This window comes from Rhinolophus ferrumequinum, chromosome 13 (assembly GCF_004115265.2).
Source record: "Rhinolophus ferrumequinum isolate MPI-CBG mRhiFer1 chromosome 13, mRhiFer1_v1.p, whole genome shotgun sequence".
NCBI classification, from domain to species: Eukaryota; Metazoa; Chordata; class Mammalia; order Chiroptera; family Rhinolophidae; genus Rhinolophus; species Rhinolophus ferrumequinum.
Genome location: NC_046296.1, coordinates 7,704,207 through 7,726,128, shown reverse-complemented (window position 1 = coordinate 7,726,128; position 21,922 = coordinate 7,704,207). Strand labels below are relative to the sequence as shown.

The 21,922-nt window shown below is 45.9% G+C and overlaps 1 protein-coding gene across 1 annotated transcript; it reads right to left on the bottom strand.

Moving 5' to 3' along the window:
- Positions 1-222: 222 nt before the first annotated feature.
- Positions 223-16,654, bottom strand: CD8B (CD8 subunit beta). The gene is made up of 6 exons (XM_033125070.1): positions 16,563-16,654; positions 13,169-13,522; positions 9,485-9,574; positions 4,273-4,362; positions 2,794-2,830; positions 223-789 (listed from the first exon to the last, which is right to left on the bottom strand). The coding sequence occupies exons 1-6, from the start codon at positions 16,606-16,608 to the stop codon at positions 777-779; spliced, it is 630 nt and encodes a 209-aa protein (XP_032980961.1). The 5' UTR covers positions 16,609-16,654; the 3' UTR covers positions 223-776.
- Positions 16,655-21,922: the final 5,268 nt, after the last annotated feature.

Here is a 21,922-nt window from a genome sequence, read left to right as displayed (position 1 = left end):
GCATCAACACCTTTGCCGTATAGATGGGCTTTTGTGCTTTGACATCACATGCTCCATTTGCATCTTTTACTCAGGACTTTATTTTTACAACCAAGATATTTTCATAAAAAGAAGTGTGACAAGAAAGGCCCAATAGGAAGCAACCGCTCCCCACAAAATGGGAAGGCAGAAGTGAAAGCCGAGGAACTTCCTTATGGAAGTTCCCACAAGTTCCCAGCCCCAGAGAAGGTCTTCAGAGACTGAAATGACTGTGAGAGCCAGGTCAGCCCCTCCTGGAAGCTTCATTTTCACGTTGTGTTCTTGTCTCTCATGCTCTCTGTGGGGACAGTCACCCCAGCCTGGGAAGAACAAGGGAGAGCCATTCCAGCACTATTCCATGATTCAGGACTCAATGTCACTGCCCTATTAGGGCAAAGCAACTTGCAAGAACCTGGGTGGACAGCCAACACAAAGGCCCTGGCCCAGCCCAGGGTGAATGCAGGAGCCGGAAGTGGTATCATAGGCGGCATTTCTTACTCAATCCTCCAGTGGGCCCTTGAGTTGCAGGAAGTGACCTGGGGCTCTGAAGCCTTCTCTCTAAGACTTCCGATGACCAACTAACAAGTTGCTCCCATGCACAAGGCCCACAGAAAGAATGTGCAGTAGTTAAAAGCAGGCAGCTTCAGCAGGTCAGTGAAATTTCCATTCAGAGTGTCCTTTCTCTCTCATGTTTCCGGATCTCACTCATTACTGACCAACGTATTTTGATAGCAGGACACCAAAAGCATATTCTCTGCTCATTTATAAAACCTGAAAACAACAGCAAGATGTGAAACCACTTATTTTCAGGCAAATGTTATTGAATTTCCTATAACAGCGACAAAAGGCAAATGAGGATGCCAGCCTCCTCTCCAAGTTAGTAGCCTGAGGCTGGGAGTTTTCTGTTAGTATGTTTTTAGGGCCCACCTTCATCATTAAAAACATTTTAAAGCAAAAAAAAAAAAAAAAAAAAAAAAAAAAGAAAGAAAGAAATAAAAAGAAAAAGAAAGCAACCCAAAGGACTCTAGCTTTGAATAGTGTTACTTCCTGCAGTACTTTCTTTCTAAGATAAGCTATTCACAAATGTACACCAAGGGCCCAGAAGAAGGTGGCCTGCTGACAGGATGATTTTCTAAGGCCAGTTAGAGGCTGGGGAACATCTTCCCCAAACTGCAGCTTGAGTTTGGAACAGCTTATCTGTGAGGCCCATGGACTATTTTGTCCACACCTGGATCACGATAGCAAAACCAGAGGTGGTTTTCAAACTTTTTTTTTAGCCACAAACCCTTTTGTTCAAATGATGTCTACAGGTAAATGTAACTGTAGGCAACAGATGAGAGCAAAGCTGTGAGCCGAGGGTGAGGGCTGCTCAGGGCCTTACCCATGACCACCCTCAACCCCTTCCCTGCCTCTGCTGAAGCTCGGAAACCTTGGGTTTGCCAAAGCATGCGGTCCCACAAACTTGTGTCAAATGACTAGGGAAGAAGTTAAAATGAAGGGGTGAGTGAGGGGCAGAATCCCAGGCAGTCCTCCTAGGGGGCCTCATTCTCCATAAAAGAACATTCTGGAGGTTTAGGCTTAAGCAAATACACTCAAGTTACCGTCTCTTACGTAGGGGCTAGTTTCTAAACCCTGCACATTAGTTGAAAATTGCACACAATCAAAATTATCATTGAAAATTGCCCATAAAATATAGTGGGTGTGTTTAAGCAACGATATACACAAAAATGATGTATATAATAATGTAGAACATATACCACAGATCATTTATATGGAAATTATAATTTTAGAGTATTTAAAAACAGGCTTTGTTTCTTGGTTGTTGGCCTCGTAGAATTGCCTTTGCCTAAGTGACATGAGCTTGTGCCTGGACTCCATGGCACTAGGGACTGAACACGTTATGGGTGCTGATCCCAGTAAGTCCTCACAGTAGCCGTGAGGTTGGTACTCTTATCCCATTTTGCAGATGAGGTATCAGAGGCTCAGAGAGGTGAAGTGACTCGTCTGCAGTCACATGGTTGGTGAGTGGCAGACAGGGTTCAAATCCAGATCTGCCTCCTGCTGGAGGAAGAAAAAGCAATCCAAGAACACTATCCATGGCCCAACGGGGATCTGGAAGTCCTTGAGGCTGGGAGCAGCCGTTAACTTCTGGCCTCTCCTGTGCTTACACAGCTCAGTGGGACGAAAAGACGAGGGTTTTTAGCCGCTGTGTCTATGGGGGTCAGCCGGTCGGGTTTGCTAACTCCAGAGACCCAGGTGGGGACGAGGGCGGAAGTGGGACTGAAGCAGGGCAACACCCAACACCAGGAGGGAAGGCAGTGACAGTGGTGGAGGGCGCCGGCCTTGGGGTGAACCCACTTGCTTTCAAACCCAATTCTGCTCTTTATTATCCCAAACGCCCTGAGCAACTTTTTCAACTGGTCTGGAAAAATAACCCTCCTAGGTCATGCAGGACCAAATCGAACGAAATAATATAATGGGCAGGGAAAGAGTTTGGGATCTTCGGCTGTGTTCCATGCAAAGAGCTGCTCGCTATCATCAGGAGGGTGAAGAGCTGAAGTTTACCGCACTTGTAATCCACTCCAACTCCTAATCAGTGTTTTTGTTGGTTTTGCTTATCTCTTTTCCTGAACTCTATCCCCCCCATCGATTTATACAGTCTAGGACGTTTTTGAAGGTGGCGTCTGGCTCGAGCTCCTTGCAGTTGGAGGCTGTGGGCAGCAGCAGGGACTGAGGAAGTCAGGACCCCACTCCTTCAAGGCCCCAAGCACTTACTGTTTCATGAAGCGAAGCCGGGCTCTCCTCTGACGGCCTAAAAGAACAAGCCAAGATCATCAGTTGGCCTGGGCTGGGCCGCTGACACCAAGCCCCCGAGAGTAAGGAGGGTGATAAGAGGGACAGCTAACACTTCAGACCACTTCCCTGGTGCCAGGCTGTGCTTCACCTTCATGGGTTTTAACTCCCTTCATGCTCACAGCAAACCTATGAATTGGATATGAGTCTTATTTATCTCCATTTTGTATGCGAGGAAACTCAGTCAGGGAGCAAGTGTGTTACTAACTTGCCCAGAGGCACACAGCTAGTATGTGGTAAAGCCAGAATTCACACTCAGGCAACCCACTCCAGTCTATTTATCCTTAAACATGCTGTCTTGCCCTTCTTCGTAGCAGGTCAGGAACGAAAGGTTGTACAGACAGGTGGTCTGAAACTACAGCATATGTATTCGGAAAATGTGCAAGGTTTCCCATTGGGATGAAGAAAGGACATATGAGCATGGCTATTTCCAAGTTTATCTCATCCTTTATTGCTTTTTATTTTTGATTTAATAACATACATAATGTATTAAATAAATAAATATAGCTAATTGAGGTTACTGTTTAGTATTTTTAAATTTTTTACTAAAAAGGTCCTTTTAATTTAAATGTTTGAACTTTCATGGAGTTCTTAGAACGGGATAAATGGATCCCTTTGTGGGTGGCAATTGTATGCAAAAATGTGCCCATGACACATTTCTCTGGGAGAGGGTCCATAATTGTCATCGCATGTTCAAAGGAGTCTGTGACCTCTAGAAGAGCCATTGATCTAGTCAATGCCCCTGCAGGCCACTCCTTCCCATTTTACAGAAGCCCCCAAAGGGTAAGAGACTTGCTTGAGGTGGCACAGGTGAGCCTGGGGTGCTGGGCTGTCAGGCAGCTGTGTGGGCCTCCCCTGCAGCTGGGGGACCCATAGAAGAAGACGGTTGAGAGCAGCAGCCATCTCTGAGTTTCCCTACAGCCTCACAGAGAAGGAGGATTTTGAGTTTCTGGGAACATAACCCAAACCCCAGTTCAATCTCTTCTATGTACTGCTTCCATCCCAACTGCTCACAGGAGTTCCCACTTACTGAGCCATACCCCAGCTGGGCACTTCGGGCAGGGCTTTACAAACAGCAACCCTGGAAGGTAGACAATATTGCCCCTGGGTGGGACAGCTCAGGCTCAGAGAGGCCAGGGCATGCACCCAAGGTCACTAAGTCAGGAAGTAGCAGCGTTGGATTCAAACCTAGGTCTGTCTGACTTCAGAGACAGGGTGGTCCCCGACCCCTGCAGTACGGCCTCATGCCAAGAATCACCTCTGGAACTACCTCCGGTTCTCAGGGTGCAAACTTCCATTAGGCTCACATCTGCCTTCCTCCCCTAGAGAAGGAAGAGCCCCCAAGGATACCTCCAACAGCAAAAATGGGTCACCATAATGGACCAACAGGGGACAACTTACAGAATAGGTGGATGGCCACACCCAAGGACACCAGCAGAATCAGGACACCGGCCAGTAGCAGACCGAGGATAAGGGGGACACAGGGCAGGCCTGGAAGACGCACATATTGAACATTTGAGACACATAACAAATATGAAGAGGGAACAATCAACTAGAAGCCCACTTCCCAGAAAATACCAGTGTTTGAGTAGTTCCTCTTAGTCTCTTTTCTAGGCACTTTAAACACATTGAGATAATTTTATATGTAAAATTTCATGTCCCACATCCAAATTTAAAAATATTTATGTTCAGGGTCCGGCACGATGGCTCAGGCGGTTGGAGCTCCATGCTCCTAATGCCAAAGTCTGCCGGTTCAATTCCCACATGGGCCAGTGGGCTCTCAACCACAAGGTTGCCAGTTCAATTCCTCCACTCCTGCAGGGGATGGTGGGCTGTGCCCCCTGCAACCAACAAAGGCGACTGGACCTAGAGCTGAGCTGCGCCCTCCACAGCTAAGATTGAAGGGACAACAGCTTGACCTGGAAAAAGACCTGGAAGTACGCACTGTTCCCCAATAAAGTCCTGTTCCCCTTCCCCAATAAAATCTTAAAAAAAAAAAATTATGTTCAAAGGAAATAGACAATTTTCGTGACTGATAATGGGATTTTTGCTGCTTATTTTTAAAACTTTTATTTTAATTTCATAAGAAGTAGCTGAATATATTTTCACTGTAAAAGATTCAAGTGTATGCCCCCTGACATCCTTAGTCCCTCACAGCAGTAAATGTCATTGTTAATTTGGTACCTTTCTCTTGACATTTTCACATACATAATTTACATAGACACATATAGTCTTTTAAAAAATAGAGTGGATTTTACTGTACAAATTGTTCTGCAATCATTTTTTTTTCCTTCACTTAAAACATGTCTGCCCATTGTTTTTTCTAGCAGCGTAACATTTGAAGGATGGACGTACTGTGGATTATTTTGCCATCAGTGGCATTTTGTTACCTGTGTTTTACTTTTACAAACAACTCTGCAGAGAACATCCTGGTATGTTTCTTCTTATGGAGGAGACTGCCTGACGCAGATACTGAAAACAGGAACTAATAAACTATAGACTATGTCCATTTTAAATTGTAACAGATAATGTCAAATGCCTTCCAAACAGGCTGCCCTGCTTTCCATTCCCAACCATCAATTGTGCACCCTGCTGATTATCAAAGGTTTTAATTTTCGCCAGTCTAGTGGGTGAAAAGTGATATTTTACTTCAATTCCCTAATTACTTGTCAGCTTCAGCCTATTTTCATATATTGGCTACTTCTGTTTCTTCTAAGAGTTGCCTGTTTATTCCTTTGCCCATTTCATATGCCATTGAAACAGCAGAGTTTATATTATAAATGCCCCAGACGCCTCTCTGATACCCTTCATGCCCTGTGGTTGGTCTCTGTTAGTAGTGGAGGGACAGAACCAGGACTCATGGGTGAAAAGGGCGAGGCTGAAGATTTGGGATCAAGGTGAAAAAAATTAGAAAGAGTTTTGGATATTAGGGAAGGGAGAGAATTTTTACTGAATACCTATTATGTGCCAAATATAATACTAACTACAAACTTCCATCTTGTGAGGAAGGAGGGTGTTGTTATCATTTTTATCTCTCATTTTAAAGTTCAGAAAAATCAAGTCAAAGAGATTAAATTACATGCCCAAGGTTCCCAGCTACTAAAAGGCAAGACCAGGGTATGAACCTGGATTCCCCAAGTTCTAAAGCCCTGTGGGCCCCACCACGACAGCTTGAGGGCATGAGAGATAGTGAGGAAATGGACTGGGCCACTCACTGGGAGGGAGCCTATATCGCCAAGGCTGGAGGGTGCCATGTGGAGGGGAGATTCCTGCACTGGGTGGAAGGTTGGGTGAAGGGCCCTTGGAAGTCCTTCCCACCTCTGCGATACAAGGGTATCCATCTGCTTCCCTCTCACCTCCTCCACGTTTTCCCAACCTGGATGAATCTAAAAAACATGATGCTAAGTGAAAGAAGCCAGGCATGAAAGACCACGTATTGTATGAGTCCATTTATGTGAAATGTCCAGAAAAGGCACATCTACAAAGACAGAAAGTAGATTAGTGGTTGCCATGGGCTTGGGTGGGAACAGAGACTAGCTGTAAACAAGTATAAAGAATCTTCTTGGGGCGATGGAAATGTTCTAAAACTAGATTGTGGTGATGGTTGCATAACTTGGTAAATTTACTAAAAATCATTGCGTTTTATGCTTAAAATGTGTGAATTTTATGACATGCAAATTATACCTCGATGAAGTTTTTTTTGGGGGGGGGTTGTTTTTGTTTTTTTAGTAATAGCGGTGGGTGAAGGCTGCAGGGTGGTGCAGGGCACAGAGGTCCTCTCCTTCTGAGGGAGACTGGGTCAGGGGAGGCTTCCTGAAGGGTGGTCATAACTGAATTGGAGGTTAGCAGTGCAGCTACAGGTCCACAGTGTAGCCTGATCACCTACCCAAAATGTGACTCCAGGAAAAGCTGTTGCTTCTGATGAAGGCAGTGAAAAGCCTGCTTGGGTGGGGGAAGCTGGTAGCCAGAGCCACATCAGTGACACGTGGCCTAGCTTTGTCACCTCACTTGGGTCTCAGGCTCTCCTTAGGTCTGGATCGTACCACATTTCTTTTGCAACAGTGGTTTAGAAATTGTCCCTCAAGACCTCCCAGTATTTCTCAAAGGACAGCCCTACGTCCTCCCCATGGTGGCCATGTGTGTTTCATTCATGATAATAAGCTTTGAGCGCTGTCTGGGTGCCCTGCCAAGCTGAATTCCTTGTGTATAGGATCCCATTTAATCCTGCCTTCCCTTTAGCCAGGTAAACGTCCCCATTTTACAAATGAGGAAACTGAGGCTCAGAAAGACGACTCACTTGCTTAAGTTCACACGGTATAGGGTAGCGGTAGACTGGGATTCCAACCGAGGCCTGGCTGACTTATCACTGTGCAACACTGCCCCGTGGCCCCCACCCTACATGCAACATCCATCTAACCCCCCCTCCCACTCCACTTGACCATCTCCGCACATCCTGGTTATTCTAAACAAACTGCTAATGTATTATCTCCATTTTGCTCCAAGATTTCACTAAGGGTTGATATAAGAAATGACGCAAGAAATCTGAAGACCTCTGTTCTATCATTTATAAAAGTGTTGCTGAATTTGTTTGTGTCTGCATCTTCAGGGCCCTGTTGTATTTGCTCTTGGTGCCCTTTTTTGTTGTACCCTGCTTGGAATCCTTTAGGCAAAACTGTGGGGGGCATAAACTTTGTAAAACGCGGTCCCTCTGCCTCCACGTTGATGTTCCCCAAGTCTCTGCCCTCTGCACATGGATTCTGATGTTCTTTATTCTGTGATCTCACGTGGCAGCTTGTCACTCCCATCTCCTCGACCTTGTTAGATGTTTCTCCCAGACTCTTTCTGGTACTTTATATATATTTAAGACAAAGCAACCTCAGCAGCATGAAGCAGCCTGGTGTGTTTGCTTGTGGTTTTTATCTATGGGTTGGAGCAGATGGCATTTTCTGTTTGTCACCAGTAACTTTTGGGGGACAGAGCTCAACATTTTTCCAGAAACATATGTGGCTGATGAATTCAAGGAAAGTGTGTGTGTGTGTGTGTGTGTGTGCGTGTGTGTGTGTATGTCCGTGTACTACAGCTGCAGTGTCTGGTGTGTATAGCACAGAGCATCAAGCTGGTTCACTCACTCACAAACATATATTAAACACATACCGTGTATTAGATCCTCTGCTAGGCATCAAAACTGGGAAAGTTTAAAGCTCTGGTCCTTTGGGTTGGGTTTTTTGTTAGTTTGTTAGTTAACAGCTTTATTGAGATATAATTTACATATTACAAATTTCACCTGTTTAAATGGTATAATTTAATGTTGTTTTTTTTTTGGTAAATTCACAGAAATGTGCAACCGTCACCACAATCTAATTTTAGAACATTTGGGCCCCCCAAAAGAAATCTTGTACCTATTAGCAAGCACTCCCTATTCCTTCCCCAACTCCCCAGCCTTAGGCAACTGCAAATCTACTTTCTGTCTTTATGGAATGTCATATTCTGGACATTTCATATCAATGGGATCGTATAACACAGAGCTTTTTTGCAACTAGCTTCTTCCACTGCATAATATTTTCAAGATTCATCCATGTTGTAGCATGAATAGTACGAGGTCTGACAATTAAGTTCGTGAACTCATCCTAGAAAAAGTGCTACATACCTCATTGCTGAATATCGCTATGGTCACATTTAAAATACTCCCCTTGGGAAGCTCTGCACTGACACCAGCACCTAGTCCACACTTCAAAGCAATTTTGGAACTCTTGTTCTGGAATGACCATCAGAGCTGTCGTCGTATTACCCTTGATGTCCTGAATGTCATCAAGATGTCTTCCTTTCAATATTTCCTTTATCTTCGGGTAAAGAAAGAAGTCACTGGGGGCCAGATCAGGTGAGTAGGGAGGGTGTTCCAATACAGTTATTTGTTTACTGGCTAAAAACTCCCTCACAGACAGTGCTGTGTAAGCTGGTGCATTGTTGTGAAGCAAGAGCCATGAATTGTTGGCGAAAAGTTCAGGTTGTCTAACTTTTTCACGCGGCCTTTTTCAGCACTTCCAAATAGTAAACTTGGTTAACTGTTTGTCCAGTTAGTATAAATTCATAATGAATAATCCCTCTGATATCAAAAAAGGTTAGCAACATCGTTGTGACAAGTTCGCAAACATAATTGTCAGACCTCATACTTAATTATTCATTATGACCAAATAATATTTCATTGTATGGATATTCCATATTTTGTTAATCCATTCATCGGTTGGTGGGCATTTGAATTGTTTCTACTTTTGGGCTATTATGAATAATGCTGATAGGAAAATCTGTGTGCAAATTTTGGGTGGACGTACCCTTCATTGTTTTGTCCTGTGACAATTGGTGAGTATGTCCCCCACTAGACTGTGAGCTGGTGGAGAACAGCATTGCTGTCATACGCAGCTTACCTTCTGACCCCAGCTCAGGATCAGAGAAACAGACTCAAATATCTGCACTTGGGAAGGGCTTGCTGAAGGAAGGAAAGAAGGAAGGAAGGAAGGAAGGGAGGGAGGGAGGGAGGGAGGGAGGGAAAAAAGGAAGACAGTGAGTGAGATTGTCTCCTGTTCTTCTGAGAGTCCAGGGGGACAGAAGAACTCACCTTTCCGGGTCACCCGGCTCATGTTCCGGCACGTTGTTCTCTTGGGGGTGGTCTTTTTTGTGGGCTGGGCAGTGGTGGGAAGGACATCAACTACAGAAAGCAAGCAAAATACATATCTTAGCCAGGTAAACAGCAAGTGGACTTAGAAACAAAATTTAAAACTGCACGTCTTACCTCCAGACACTGAAGTCCTTATAACTATTCCCTAGGCTGCTACAGGACTTGAAGGTCACAGAACAATAAAATGTTTTATCTGCTTCCCCAACTCTCAGATCTATCTGTGGGCCTAGTGGTGGGGGTTAGCTTAGTATCCTGGAGAGAGAGGGGTTCTGGAGCTACACAGATCTGAACAGAGCCCCAGCCCTGATTAACCACTGTGTGACTTGGGGCAAGTCCTATTACTTTTCTCTGTCTCAGTTTTCCCATCTCTGCTGAAATAAAGAGGGTCCCCCCCTACTTCTTGGGGTTATTATGAGAATCAAAGGGGACAGTGTGCCCAGCAAAGTGTGAAGGAGACATGACTCCACCTGGCTGAAGACATGGATCCACATGGGCTGAAGCCAGAGTCCCCAAGCCCTTGGTATGACCTGTCAAGCCCTAAGCGAGTAGAGGAAGCTCACGGAAATGGGGTGGGTGCCTTTTTCTGCATGTACAATACCAAGCAGGTTGTATATATTGGGGTTTTCTTTCCTTCTCAGGTGTCTTTGAACATCATATACTATCAAAGCCAGAGGGATCTTTAGTCTAGTCTCAACCTTTAATTTCAAAGGTGAACACCAGCAAAATTAAGGGGAGAAGCTGACCCCCAGGTCTACAGTGGAAAGGGACCCCAAACCCCTCTCCTGACACCTGGGTGGGTCATTCCTCTATTTTGTTCTAATTCAGTGTCACATGCTGAAGTGTTGGGATATAGCAGTGGGACAAGTACACAGAGCACAGGGGGACGCTGAGGCACAGAGGTGCTGACAAATGGTGTGAGTACCGGGTGCCACTGAATCCAACCTTCGCCTGTGGGTTGAGGAAAGACATTTCACTGAAATGATTGTCTACAAAATGATAGGAGAGGGAGTAAGGTGACACCATGAACTTAAACTCTAGAGTCAAGGAGACAGGAAGGGGCAGCCAAAAATTGGTCACTTTGGGGATGGCCTCTTCCATATAAAAAGTGAACGCTTCAGACCCTCACCGCCCTGAACCTCCTGTGGAAATTAGAGAAAACACGCTCTGCTCTGCCTGTGTCATGAGGTTTTGAGAAGAGCCAGCTAAATAGAACGCGCACTTACTAAGCGACCACATGCTGGTGGCAGTGCCAAGCACTTCAGCTTAAGTTTGTTAAACGTAACAGTTTTGGGGACAGACACTATTATCCCCATTTTATCCCCGAGGAAGCCAGACTGAAAAAACTTGCCCAAAGTTTGAGAGGCAGTAAATAGCAGAGCCAGGATCTGAGTCAAAAGACTCTGATTCTAGGCTCTCCTTGGGCCACACTGCCTCGGGAGCAAATGCCTTTTTTCACAAAAAGTCATGCACATCAGGTTGACCCAAGGCCCTGGTCATCAGAGTGCTGGCAGAAACTAGTATAAAAGGTAAAACAACACGAGCTATAATGCTCTGAGGGTGTGCTAGGGCCCGGCCCTCGGTGAGGGGGTGTCGGTGAGGGGGTGTCGTGGCATTCTGTTATCGCCTTCAATCCTCCAGACCCTAGCTAGATGTGTTCATTCCCCTTACTTTACACCCCAGAGGGCACAGAGGTCTCTCAGTGGGTCAGTGGTGAGTCTGGCAAGGGAGCCAGCTCTGTAGGACCTCAGGGTCTTGGCTGGGCACAGTAGCCTGGGTCTGATGGGAGTTTGTGGACAAGCTTGTGGCATTTTCATTTCTTCTTGCCCAGAGCTAGGTCCCTTGGATGCTTCCTGACACTCCCTCCCCGCAGTTCAAATCTGTCCCCTCTCTTCTCTTTGGAAAGGACAGGCCTTTTGAACCCATTTTCAGGCTTAAGGGGCATGAAAAAGGCCTTCGTTCCCCAGATACTTTCTCTACCACCTGGCTCCTTTTTCAAAATACACTGGCCTCTGGCAGGAGGTGGACTCTGAGTCTGGATCCCCTGCCCCTGTGGAGGTGATACGGTCGCAAGTGCATGCTTTGGGGAGGGATTGCCATTCCCCAGAACTGGGCAGTAGAGGGGTTTGGGAATAGCAAAACTAGGAGTGACTGGGTGGTGGCAGAGATTGGGAGCTTCTGAAAACCAGTTGTGCTTATTTCACAATCCACCTTTCTTGGGCCCTGAAATCTCATTAATGGGAAGATTTGAGACTTACAGAAACAAAAACAATAAACCAAACCCAAACCCCAAATCCCCAAAAACCCAATTTCTAATACAGGAATCAGTTGACAACCCCCAAGGGATGGCATGGCTTCTTGCCCAGAGAGGTTACGTTCCCCCCTCCCACCTCCTGATTTAAGACCCATAGATGGTGAGATGTGACAAGGCATCACTCTGTTTTTTGTCTTCCTTATTGTGCTGCTGTCCCCAGCTCTTCCTGTACCTCCCATGCTGAGTGGTCAAATTCCTGGGGGGTCCCCCTTGTCACTGTCAGTGCCCCCAGTGTGAGAAGAATCCAGGTGAGCAGGAAGCAGGACAGTGAGAGGCCTGCAGGGGATCGGCCCCGGCCATGGACTAACTTGGGGAGGGGGCTAAAGCCAAACGTGGCCTTTGAGAATTTCTGCCGCGATTCCTTTGCTTAATCCTCCCTGTCCAATATGGCAGCCACTTGCCACATTTGCCAGTCTGACCTGAGATGTGCTCTATATGTAAAACACAAATGGAAAGCTTAGTAGGAAAAGGGAATACAAAATATTTTAGTAATAACTTCATTTTGATTACATTTCGAAATGATATTTTTGATAAATTGAGTTAAATAAAATACATGATGTAAATCAATTTCACGTGTTTCTTTTTACTTTTTTCAGCGTGGCTATCAGAAAATTTTAAATTACCTCTGTGGCTCACAGTATATTTTTACTGGATGTGCTGCTGTAACTTATGAGGCTCTGCAGCTTCTAAGGGCTGGAGAGGTCATGGAGGCCATCAGCAGCTCCATGATACAGATAAGAAAACTGAGGCCCAGGGAGGGGAGTGACCTGCCAAAGGCACACTGTGAATTTGCAGCAGAATTTGCAAATGGGCTTGGGGTCCTGTCTCCTCGTTCCCGCCAACTCTGGGTGTGGGTTCACGCCATAGACCCTCATGCAGACTGTGATGGCACCTGCCCCTCCACTGGCCCTATGTGCGCACTCAGAGGGGATTTCATCAGGCCTGGGGACTCAGTCCAATCCAGCCACAGCCTCAGGTGGGCCTGATGTGGCTGAAGGACAATGCTTCCTGTCTCCATAAGAAGCAGTGATGGTTCTAAGCATCCCATTTACAGTGGGAATCATTGTAGGACCTACCTCCCAGCATGGTTGGCAGCATGAAGTGAAACAACACAAAACACTTGCATGTGCTTGGCCCTAGGTAAGTCTCAAGATATATTTTCTGTTACTATTAGCTGTAGTGCTACTGCTCACGCCGTCATCACCTCCCGCAGAGTTAGGCTTGCTGAGAGTGGAGGCAGCACCCATTCCTGGCTTGTGCCTGGCACACGTAGGTGCTCAATGCTCATCAATAGTATTGAGCCAGAGTCTTACCGACACTCAGCTGAGTTCCTTTCCCAAAGGTCAGCTCGGGGTTCCCTATGGTCATGCAGAAGTACATTCCACTGTCCGAAGGCTTCACATTGATGAGACTGAGATCGGATCGGGTCCCCTCCTGGGACACAGTTAGCTTCTCCTGCTCCACACCCTCGCCATACACAAGCCTTTTGGAGGAATCCAAGACGCCCAAGAACTCGTAGTGAATGACTGGGTCCTGGCGCTGTCTCAGCCAGAAGATGCGTGGGTTAGATAAGGAAGATTTGGCTTCACAGGACAGATTCACCATTCGGTTGGTCTGAACCTGCTTGTACGTAGGACTCTGATGGAGTACAGAGCTGCCATGGAGAGCTATGAGAAACAGAAAGAGCAAAGGCTATCAGCACGTTTTCCTGACCACAGTGGTGGAGTCTGACAGTCACCCCATGTCTAGTATCAAAGGAAAAGCCATGGAAGAAGCTGCCCAGTGGCAGGGTATAGGGGCTGTTGTAAATGCAGCTGGTGGCTCCAGGACTCAAGAGCTTAAGCAGCCCGCCTCCCAGGAGATTATCTGCAAGGCGGGTGTTTCCTCTGTCCAGCTACAAAAGCTAGAGGGGAGAGAGCGGCCATTTGGTGATTGCATGCTTATAAGCCTGGCTCTATGCATAATTATCTCAGTCAAGCCTCAAACTTACTTTGGGATTTCTATCCCCATTACACAGATGAGGAAATTGAGTCATGAAGTTACTTGTTCAAAATCCCACTTACAGCTAATAAGTGACCTGGAATTCAAACTCAAAGATTCAAAGTCTGAAGTCAAAGCCTTTCACCTTGCCCTGCTAACAATGTATACACCTCCAATAGGCTCCAAGCTGCTGAAGGAGACCGAGAACAAGCTGGGAGACGAACTCAGAATCACAGGCAGAGCACAGGGCTGGGCTGGCCAACCTAAAAGAGGGCCAACCACAGTTTCTGGACAGCAATGACAACCAGCAAGAGGAAATCACTGTCCGCTGATAGGCACAATTAATGCCCATCGCAGCCATTGGTAGGTCACTGGATCCGCTTCCTGAGTGGAAAGACAGACACCCCAGAAGCAGGGCTGGGAGTTCATTTTAGTCTCAGACAGGAAGCACTTCAAGCAGGGGATTGTTCATGGAAAACTAGAACAGAGCTCACAGACCTGGCCTTGAACGCAGCCTCCGCCCGGCACCAGCTGTGGAAACTCAGGCAAATCATGGAGCCTGTCTCTTCTCTCTAAAAGGAAGGCAGCTTGGGGCCATTGTCCTGCCTGCCTCCGACGGTTAGAATGTCCAAGAAAGCAAACTGTAAAGCGAGCACTGTATACGGGCAAAGCATTATCCCTGTGCTTTACATATCAGGGGTGGCTACTGGCGGCAAATGAAATCATAAGGAGGATTAGAAGGGGTCCTTCACAGCCAAGTCCAGCAAACTGAACTTGACTTAGTGAGCCTTTCTTTTTAGCTGTGGGGCAGAGGGAGAGCCTGCAGGCCAGGGTAGAGACCCAGGAGCAGCAAGGCACAGACCTGGGTAGGCCAAAGAGGCCAGAGGATGTGTGTATGTGTGTGTGTGTGTGTGTGTGTGTGTGTGTGTGTCCAAGAGGAGCTGGCTTACTAATGTAGTGGCCCATGTTCCTACTTATACTTGCCCTCAGGTTCCATTGCCTCATAGCGGACTTCTCTAATACCGATAAAATGAACTTAAAATTTTCATTGACTCCATTCACAGACCACTCTGAGCTTCCGCTTGCATCAAGATGGTACCCCGGGCCCAAGTGACTGCTGGGCCTTCTCTTTTCTCCCCACGTATCACACTGCCTTTTCAGCAGAATAGAGGTTCTTCATTGTTTTGGGTCACTGACCTCTTAGGGGAGACAATAAGAATAGAAAATGCCAGTATTTATTGAATGCGGTACATGCATTATCTCATTTAATTTTCACCAAATCCTGTTTTACACCCATTTTACATCTGAGGAAACGGAGATCTCAGGAAGGTTAAGAACATGCTCAAGGTCACATAGCCTGTATATGGTCGATTCAGATCGAAACCCAGGTCTGTAGCCCCAGAACCTGAGCTTTGAGCCACTCCCTGAATTGAGGAAACCTGTAGTTCCTGGATCGTGGACATGTGCTTGTGTGCACATAGTGGGACCACAAATAAACAGACTCCCGAAGACCTTCCAAAAAAGCCCAGAAGGGACTCCTCAAGGGGTAAAGGGGTCAGAACGGGCACCAGGCTGTTTGTGTACGTTCCCTCTCCTGCGTCCTAACATGAAGGCTTCCTGGCTGACACACACCCTGGTCTCTCTCTTGTGACCACTTGCTGTTCAGCCCCTGGAGACTGAACATCCAGCAGTGGCCAAGCCCCATCTATGTGCCGGACACAGAGCCAGGCCTTGTCGCATGTATGGTCTAATTTGATCCATTTGATCAGTAACCCAGTGACTCCATTCTCAGAGGGACCTGCTGCTTCTAAAATGATCAGCAATAACTTTAGTAGCTTTGAATGGCCTGATCTAGCTTCTACATCAGATGTGGAGCTTGCGGGGTCAGAGGCCGTGCTGGCAGGCCTTGTCACCCCTAGCGGGATGACCAGCTTTGGGCTTTTGTGCAAGATAGCGAATCAACCACAGGTTAGTGGGCAGTTTGGGGTGTGGTGGGGCTTCTTCTAAAAGGTAGTCTGACTGGCCTTAGTCAGAGGGACAGTCTTGACTCCCCCTTCCATTCCACTTGCAACATTTCAACTCCAACACTGCTTGTTACTAGAGTCACACTATACGCCCAACGCCCCAGGGAATATCGGGGAAACAGAGGACCCTGAAGGAATACCCGGCCATACCTATCTGAGAACTGGCAACAACCCGGTATTTGGCTGATTGTACTTCAAAAACTTGCCTGAAAGTAATGAAAATGTGTCTACAGAACCCTGCGCCTGGTGAGGGACATCAAAGCCAGAAGTGGTCCTCTGGCACCTTCCTGGGAGCACATCCTTGCAGGGACCCTGGAAAAGGGCATTTTTCCTTCCTCTCTGGACCTCCTCCCTCTTTCTCTTTTCTTCTTTCTATCTCCTTACCTCCTTACCTCCCTCCCTACTGTCCTCCTTCCTTCCCTCTTCTCCCTGCCTCCCCTTTTCCTAGCTCCAAGCTTTGGGCACAGGTGGCCTCAGTCCTGGGGCTTCCCTGATCTCTGGGGTAATGAGCTCCCTGGAGGATTTTCCTTTCCACCCTCAAGATCTGTGGCTGCCGCTCCATCTCCAGGTGCCCCGCAGCCCTGAGCTCTGGGATCTGCATCTACCGGGACAGCCTTTTCTAAACTCCACCGCTCAGGCTCTTCGCTGGTGCAGCACAGACCACCCGCCTCAGCCCCGTGCACCTCCAGTTTCCCCAGCTTACCCGCCAGCTGTGCAGCGAGGAAGAGCCAGAGACCACGAAGCAGCATCTTGGCCTGGACACCTGGTCCCTGCCAGGCTCCGCTGACATAGTCCAACCTGGGGGATGGGAGGGGTGGGGAGCGGGACCGGGCGGGGTGGCAGTGGCAGGGGAAGTAACAAGGAGGGGGAGGGACCGGGTGGGAGTCTGGTGTGAGCTTGGTAACGGCTCCGCCCTTACCCTCCCTGCATTTCAAAGGTCTTCGCAGTGTTTCCTAAGAGGCCACTAGGAATCCCTGCTTTCAGGTAAGGAGGTGACACTGCTGTCCTGCGCCAAGCACTTGTGATCGCCTTCTGCCCTGGGAGGTGGTCAGAACAGGGTCATGACTCCATGTGACAATTGAGGCAACTGAGGCTCAAAGAGGTCAGGATGGTTAACATCCTGCAGGAATGTGTAGTGGAGCTGGATCCTAACTCGGGTCACTTCTTTTCTTTTTGAGTAGTTATTGTGAGCCTCCTGGGTGCCCTGGGCTCAGTGGGGCCTGCAGCAACCAAGACCTGACCCTGCCCTCAAGGGCACACACCTGTGAAGTCCAAAGGAAAGTTAACTGACCGTGCCAGACAGCATGATGCCCGAGGAGGTGAGCCAGGCCCCAGAGAAGGGTCCTTAACCCTGCCTGGGGGTGGCTGGAAGCCCAGCAGAGCCTAGCCTGTCAGGATCCGGAAGAGCTGAGAAGATCATGGGGCTCCCCTACCCCCTCTCCCCACAGGTGCAATTCCTGTTAAAATAACACTAAAATGAGAAATTAGCAAAAGACTAACAAAGATGACTACTTTGAAGCTGTATGAATGTGCGTGTGTGTGCCCTGCTTTCCTGCTCTCTGCATGCCCCGCAGCTCTGTCTGCCCGGTGTGTTATTGTGTGATCCAGCCCTGGTCAGGGAGACCTGTCAGGATAGTCTTCCTGTTCAAAAGGGGTTACAGAGGAAGGGGGTTGGGGAGTTGGGGGAGGGCATTCCAAGGAGGAGAACAGGGGACGTGAGGGCCTGCAGGGAAGAGGGGGCCTGGGGAGGGCTGTGGGAGGAGGCCATATCAACAAGGAACTAGACACGCAGGCCCTGTGGGTCCCGCGAACAGCTTGCAGTTTATCTAAGAGGGGATGGAGTCACAGGAGGTCTAAAGAAGGTAGGGGGGCAGCAGCACTGTCAGCTGCAGGGTCCATGCCATCCTGCCTGGCTCCTTTGCCCACTGAGGTGACAGGCACTGCTGAGCTAAGTGCAGAGAGTTCAAAGTCACTAAAGGGGAAGGAGCGAGTGCTGAGGGTGGGCCGCTTTCCCAGCGGGGTCAGAGGCCAGGGTCTCCCTTCACATTTTCCTTGTTCTCAGGAGCTGAGGCCTGAGTGTACACAGAGCAGAAAGCCCTGGGGAAACCACACATTAGTGTGAACTTTTTTCTTTTTAATTGAAATGATATTCACATAACACAAAATCAACCATTGTAAAGTGTCCAATCCAGTGAAATTTAGTACATTCACAACGTAGTGTAATCACCATCTTTATCTAGTTCCAAAACGTTTTCATCGCCCCCAGAGAAATTCCTGTACCCATGAAGCAGTCACCCTCTATTGACCCCTGATTCTCTCCTCAAATCCTGGTCATCGCTAATCTTCATTTTGTTTCCATGGATTTACCTATTCTGGATATTTCATATAAATGGAATCATATAGTATGTGACCATTTGTGACTGGCTTCTTTCACTTAGCATAACGTTTTTGAGGTTCATCCATGTTGTAGTATGTCTCAGTACTTCATTCCTTTTTTATAGCTGAGTAATAATATTCTGTTGTATGTATATACAACATATTGTTTATCCATTCATCTATTGTGTTGTTTTTACATTTTTTAAAAATTTTTATTGGGCAATATTGGGGAAGAGTGTGTTTTTCCAGGACCCATCAGTTCCAAGTCAAGTCGTTATTTTCACTCTTTTTGTGGAGGGCATAGCTCACTGGCCCATGTGGGAATCAAACCGGTGACATTGGTGTTATGTGCACTGCGCTCTAACCAACTGAGCCAATGGGCCGCCCGTTTTTATTTTTTGTTTAACTTTTTGAGGAAATGCCCAATTGTTTTTCTTAGCAGCTGTACCATTATACATTTTCACCAACAATGTATGAGGTTTCCAATTATCCCACATCCTCAACACTTGTTTTATATATATAGCCATAAAGTAATATTTCGTTGTTGTTTTGATTTGCATTTTCCTAATGATTAATGATGTTAAACATCTTTTTACATACTTGTTGGCCATTTGTATTTCTTCTTTGTAGGTCTATTCAAGTTTTTTACCCATTTAAAAAATTGGGCTGTCTTTTTATTGTTGAGTTATAAGAGCTCTTTATGTATTCTGGATACTAGACCCTTCTCAGATACATGATTTACAAATATTTTTTCTTGTAATGTTGGTTGTTGTCTTTTTATTTTGTTGATAATGTCCTTTAATGCACAAAACTTTTTAATTTTGGTGAAGTCCAATTTATTTTTCTTTTGTTGCTTATGCTTTTGGTGTCATATCTCAGAATCCATTGCTAAATCCAATGTTATAAAGATTTACCCTGATGTTTTCTTCTTAGAAATTATAGTTTTAGTTCTTATATTTCCGTTGTTCATCCACTTTGAGTTCATTTTTATAAATGGTATGAGGTAGGGGTCCAGTTTCATTCTTTTGCATATGGATATCAAGTTGTCCTGGCATCATTTATTGAAAAGACTATTCTTCTCCCATTGAATCATCTTGGCACTCTTGTTGAAAATCAATTGACCATAGATGTGTGGGATTATTTCTAGACTCACAACTCTATTCCATTGATCTGTATGTCTATTTTTACGCCAGCAGCACATTGCTTTGATTACTGTAGAGTGATGGTCAATTTTATGTCAACTTGACTGGGCCACGGATGCCCGAATATCTGATTAAACATTATTTCTGGGTGTATCTGTGAGATTGTTTCTGGAACAGTCTATCATTTGAATTAGTATACTGAGTAAAGCAGATGGCCCTCCCCAGTGCGGTATCATCCAATCCTCTGAAGGCTGAAATAGAACAAAACGCCAGAGGAAAGTTGGCTTTGCCCTTCTTCTACCTGTGTGCCTGATGTAGACATCAGCCTTCTCTTGCCCTCCACGCTCCTGGTTCTCAGGCCTCTGGACTTATGCTGAAACCTATTATCACTGGCCCTCTGGCTCTAAAGCCTTCCGATGCCGCCAGCTTTCCTTAGTCTCCAGCTTGTAGACAGCAGTTCATTGGACTTCTCAGCCTCCATAACTGCATGAGCCAATGCCTTATAATAAATCTCTTTTATGTGTCTCCTATCAGTTCTCTTTCTCTGGAGAACACTATTACAAGTAGCTTTGTAGTAAGTTCTAAAATTGGAAAGTGTGAGTTGCCCAACTTTGTTCTTTTTAAAATATTGTTTTAACTATGTGGGATCTCTTATATTTCCATATGGATTTGAGAATCAGCTTTTCCATTTCTGCAAAAAGGGTTGCTGGAATTTTGACAGGGATTGCACTGAATTTGTAGATTGTTTTGGGTAGTATTACCATCTTAACAACATTAAATTTTTCAATCCATGAGCACAGGATATCTTTCCATTTCTTCAGGTCTATTTAAATTTCCTTCAGCAATGTTTTTTAGCGTACAAGTCTTTCACCTTCTTGGTTAAATTTAATCTTTGGTATCTCATTATTTTGGATGCTATTGTGAATGGAATTTTTTTCTTAATTTCCTTTTTTGAGTGTTTGCTTCCAGTATATAGAAACAACTGATTTTTGTGTGTTGATCTTGTACAAAGGTGGTTGGGAAGAGCAGTGGCTCAGGTCTGAGGATCTTAGTTGAATTATTAAATGTAATGCCCCTAGGGTCTTGATTTCCTCATTTGATAAATGGGGATAAGATACCAGTCTTGCCTGTCTCACTGGGTTCTCTTCAAGGACAAAGGAAACCAGGAACGTGATTTTAAAATATATGTTCAACTGAATTCTCAGAGGTTAAGGCATTCTCAGAGGGAGGAGGAACCTCTGGGAGGGGGCACATTTTGTCAACTTATGGGGGCCTATGTTGATTGTCTTAACATTGAGATAGGGAGAGGGAGCTACTGGCTTTTAGTAGATGGCTAAGGATGCCAGATGTTCTACACCTGTGGGATGGTGTAGAGCATCTGGCATCCTTAGCCATCTACTTAGCAACCAACGATCTCCCACAACCTGCAAGACTTTCAAAGTCCTTCCAGACCTACATCCAAGTAAGTGACCTGCCCCAAAACAAATTCCATTTTATACATCAACAAAAACAGGCAGAAGGCTGGATTTGGCCTGCAGGCTGCAGTTTGCTTACCCTTGACCTTTGATGGAGGGTGAACATGGAAGGGACTGAGAAACCTGCACTAGGAGCTCCCCACATAACTGAAATTTGGACCTCTGCAGAAAGAATGTGAATGCCACAGGTAAACATAGCCTACCAGTGACACAGATATTTGTCAGAGGGCATGGGCTGCAGCTAGATTACACACACACCGAGGCACAGACTTAATGCCTCAGAAAACTGGCAACTCTGGAAAAACAAAAGTCCCTTCCTCCTGCTCCCAGTTTATGATGTCCTTCCAGCACCCTCTACTGGCAGAGACTAACATCAAACCACCTGGCAAAGGAGTCACATCTTCAGGGTGGTTTCACCAAGAGGCGTAGAGGTAAGAGGCAAAATTTGATCACTGGCACAAAAGATACTACTACAGAGTGTTGCACCTATTTTCCCTTGCCTTTAAAAATATTTACTTATTGAAAAGGTTATAGTCTCATATAGTACAAAATTTAAAATAGAATTGTACACCTTGAAAAGTTAGTCTACTTGTCACCTCTGTACCCCCCACCCCCCTGCCTCAATTCTTATCCCGAGAGCTCAGACTTATCAGTGTTTTGTGTATCTTTCTGGAGCTGTTCTATGCATATGTACAATGTTGAGAACATTGAACATTAAACTACCACAAAAATTTCTGTTATGCACAGATTTTAAATGTTTCTGCAATTACATTTATTGTTTTTCTCCTTTTAATGCTCCCTGGCTAATGTGTATTGCTCAGGAAGCCCATTCATACTCCAAGATTAAAAACCATTTTCCTATATTTTCCTCTAATAGTTTTATATTTTAATTTTTTACATTTATGTCTTTAAACCATCTGGATTTTATATTTGAACAGAGTCTGAGTGGGCATCTAAATGTATTTTCTTGATGCCCACTGAATTGCTTCAGTCATTTAATCCAGTCTTTCCAATAGATCCAAATCATTTATCAGAGCAATATTAACAATATTAAATCATTATTGTTAATA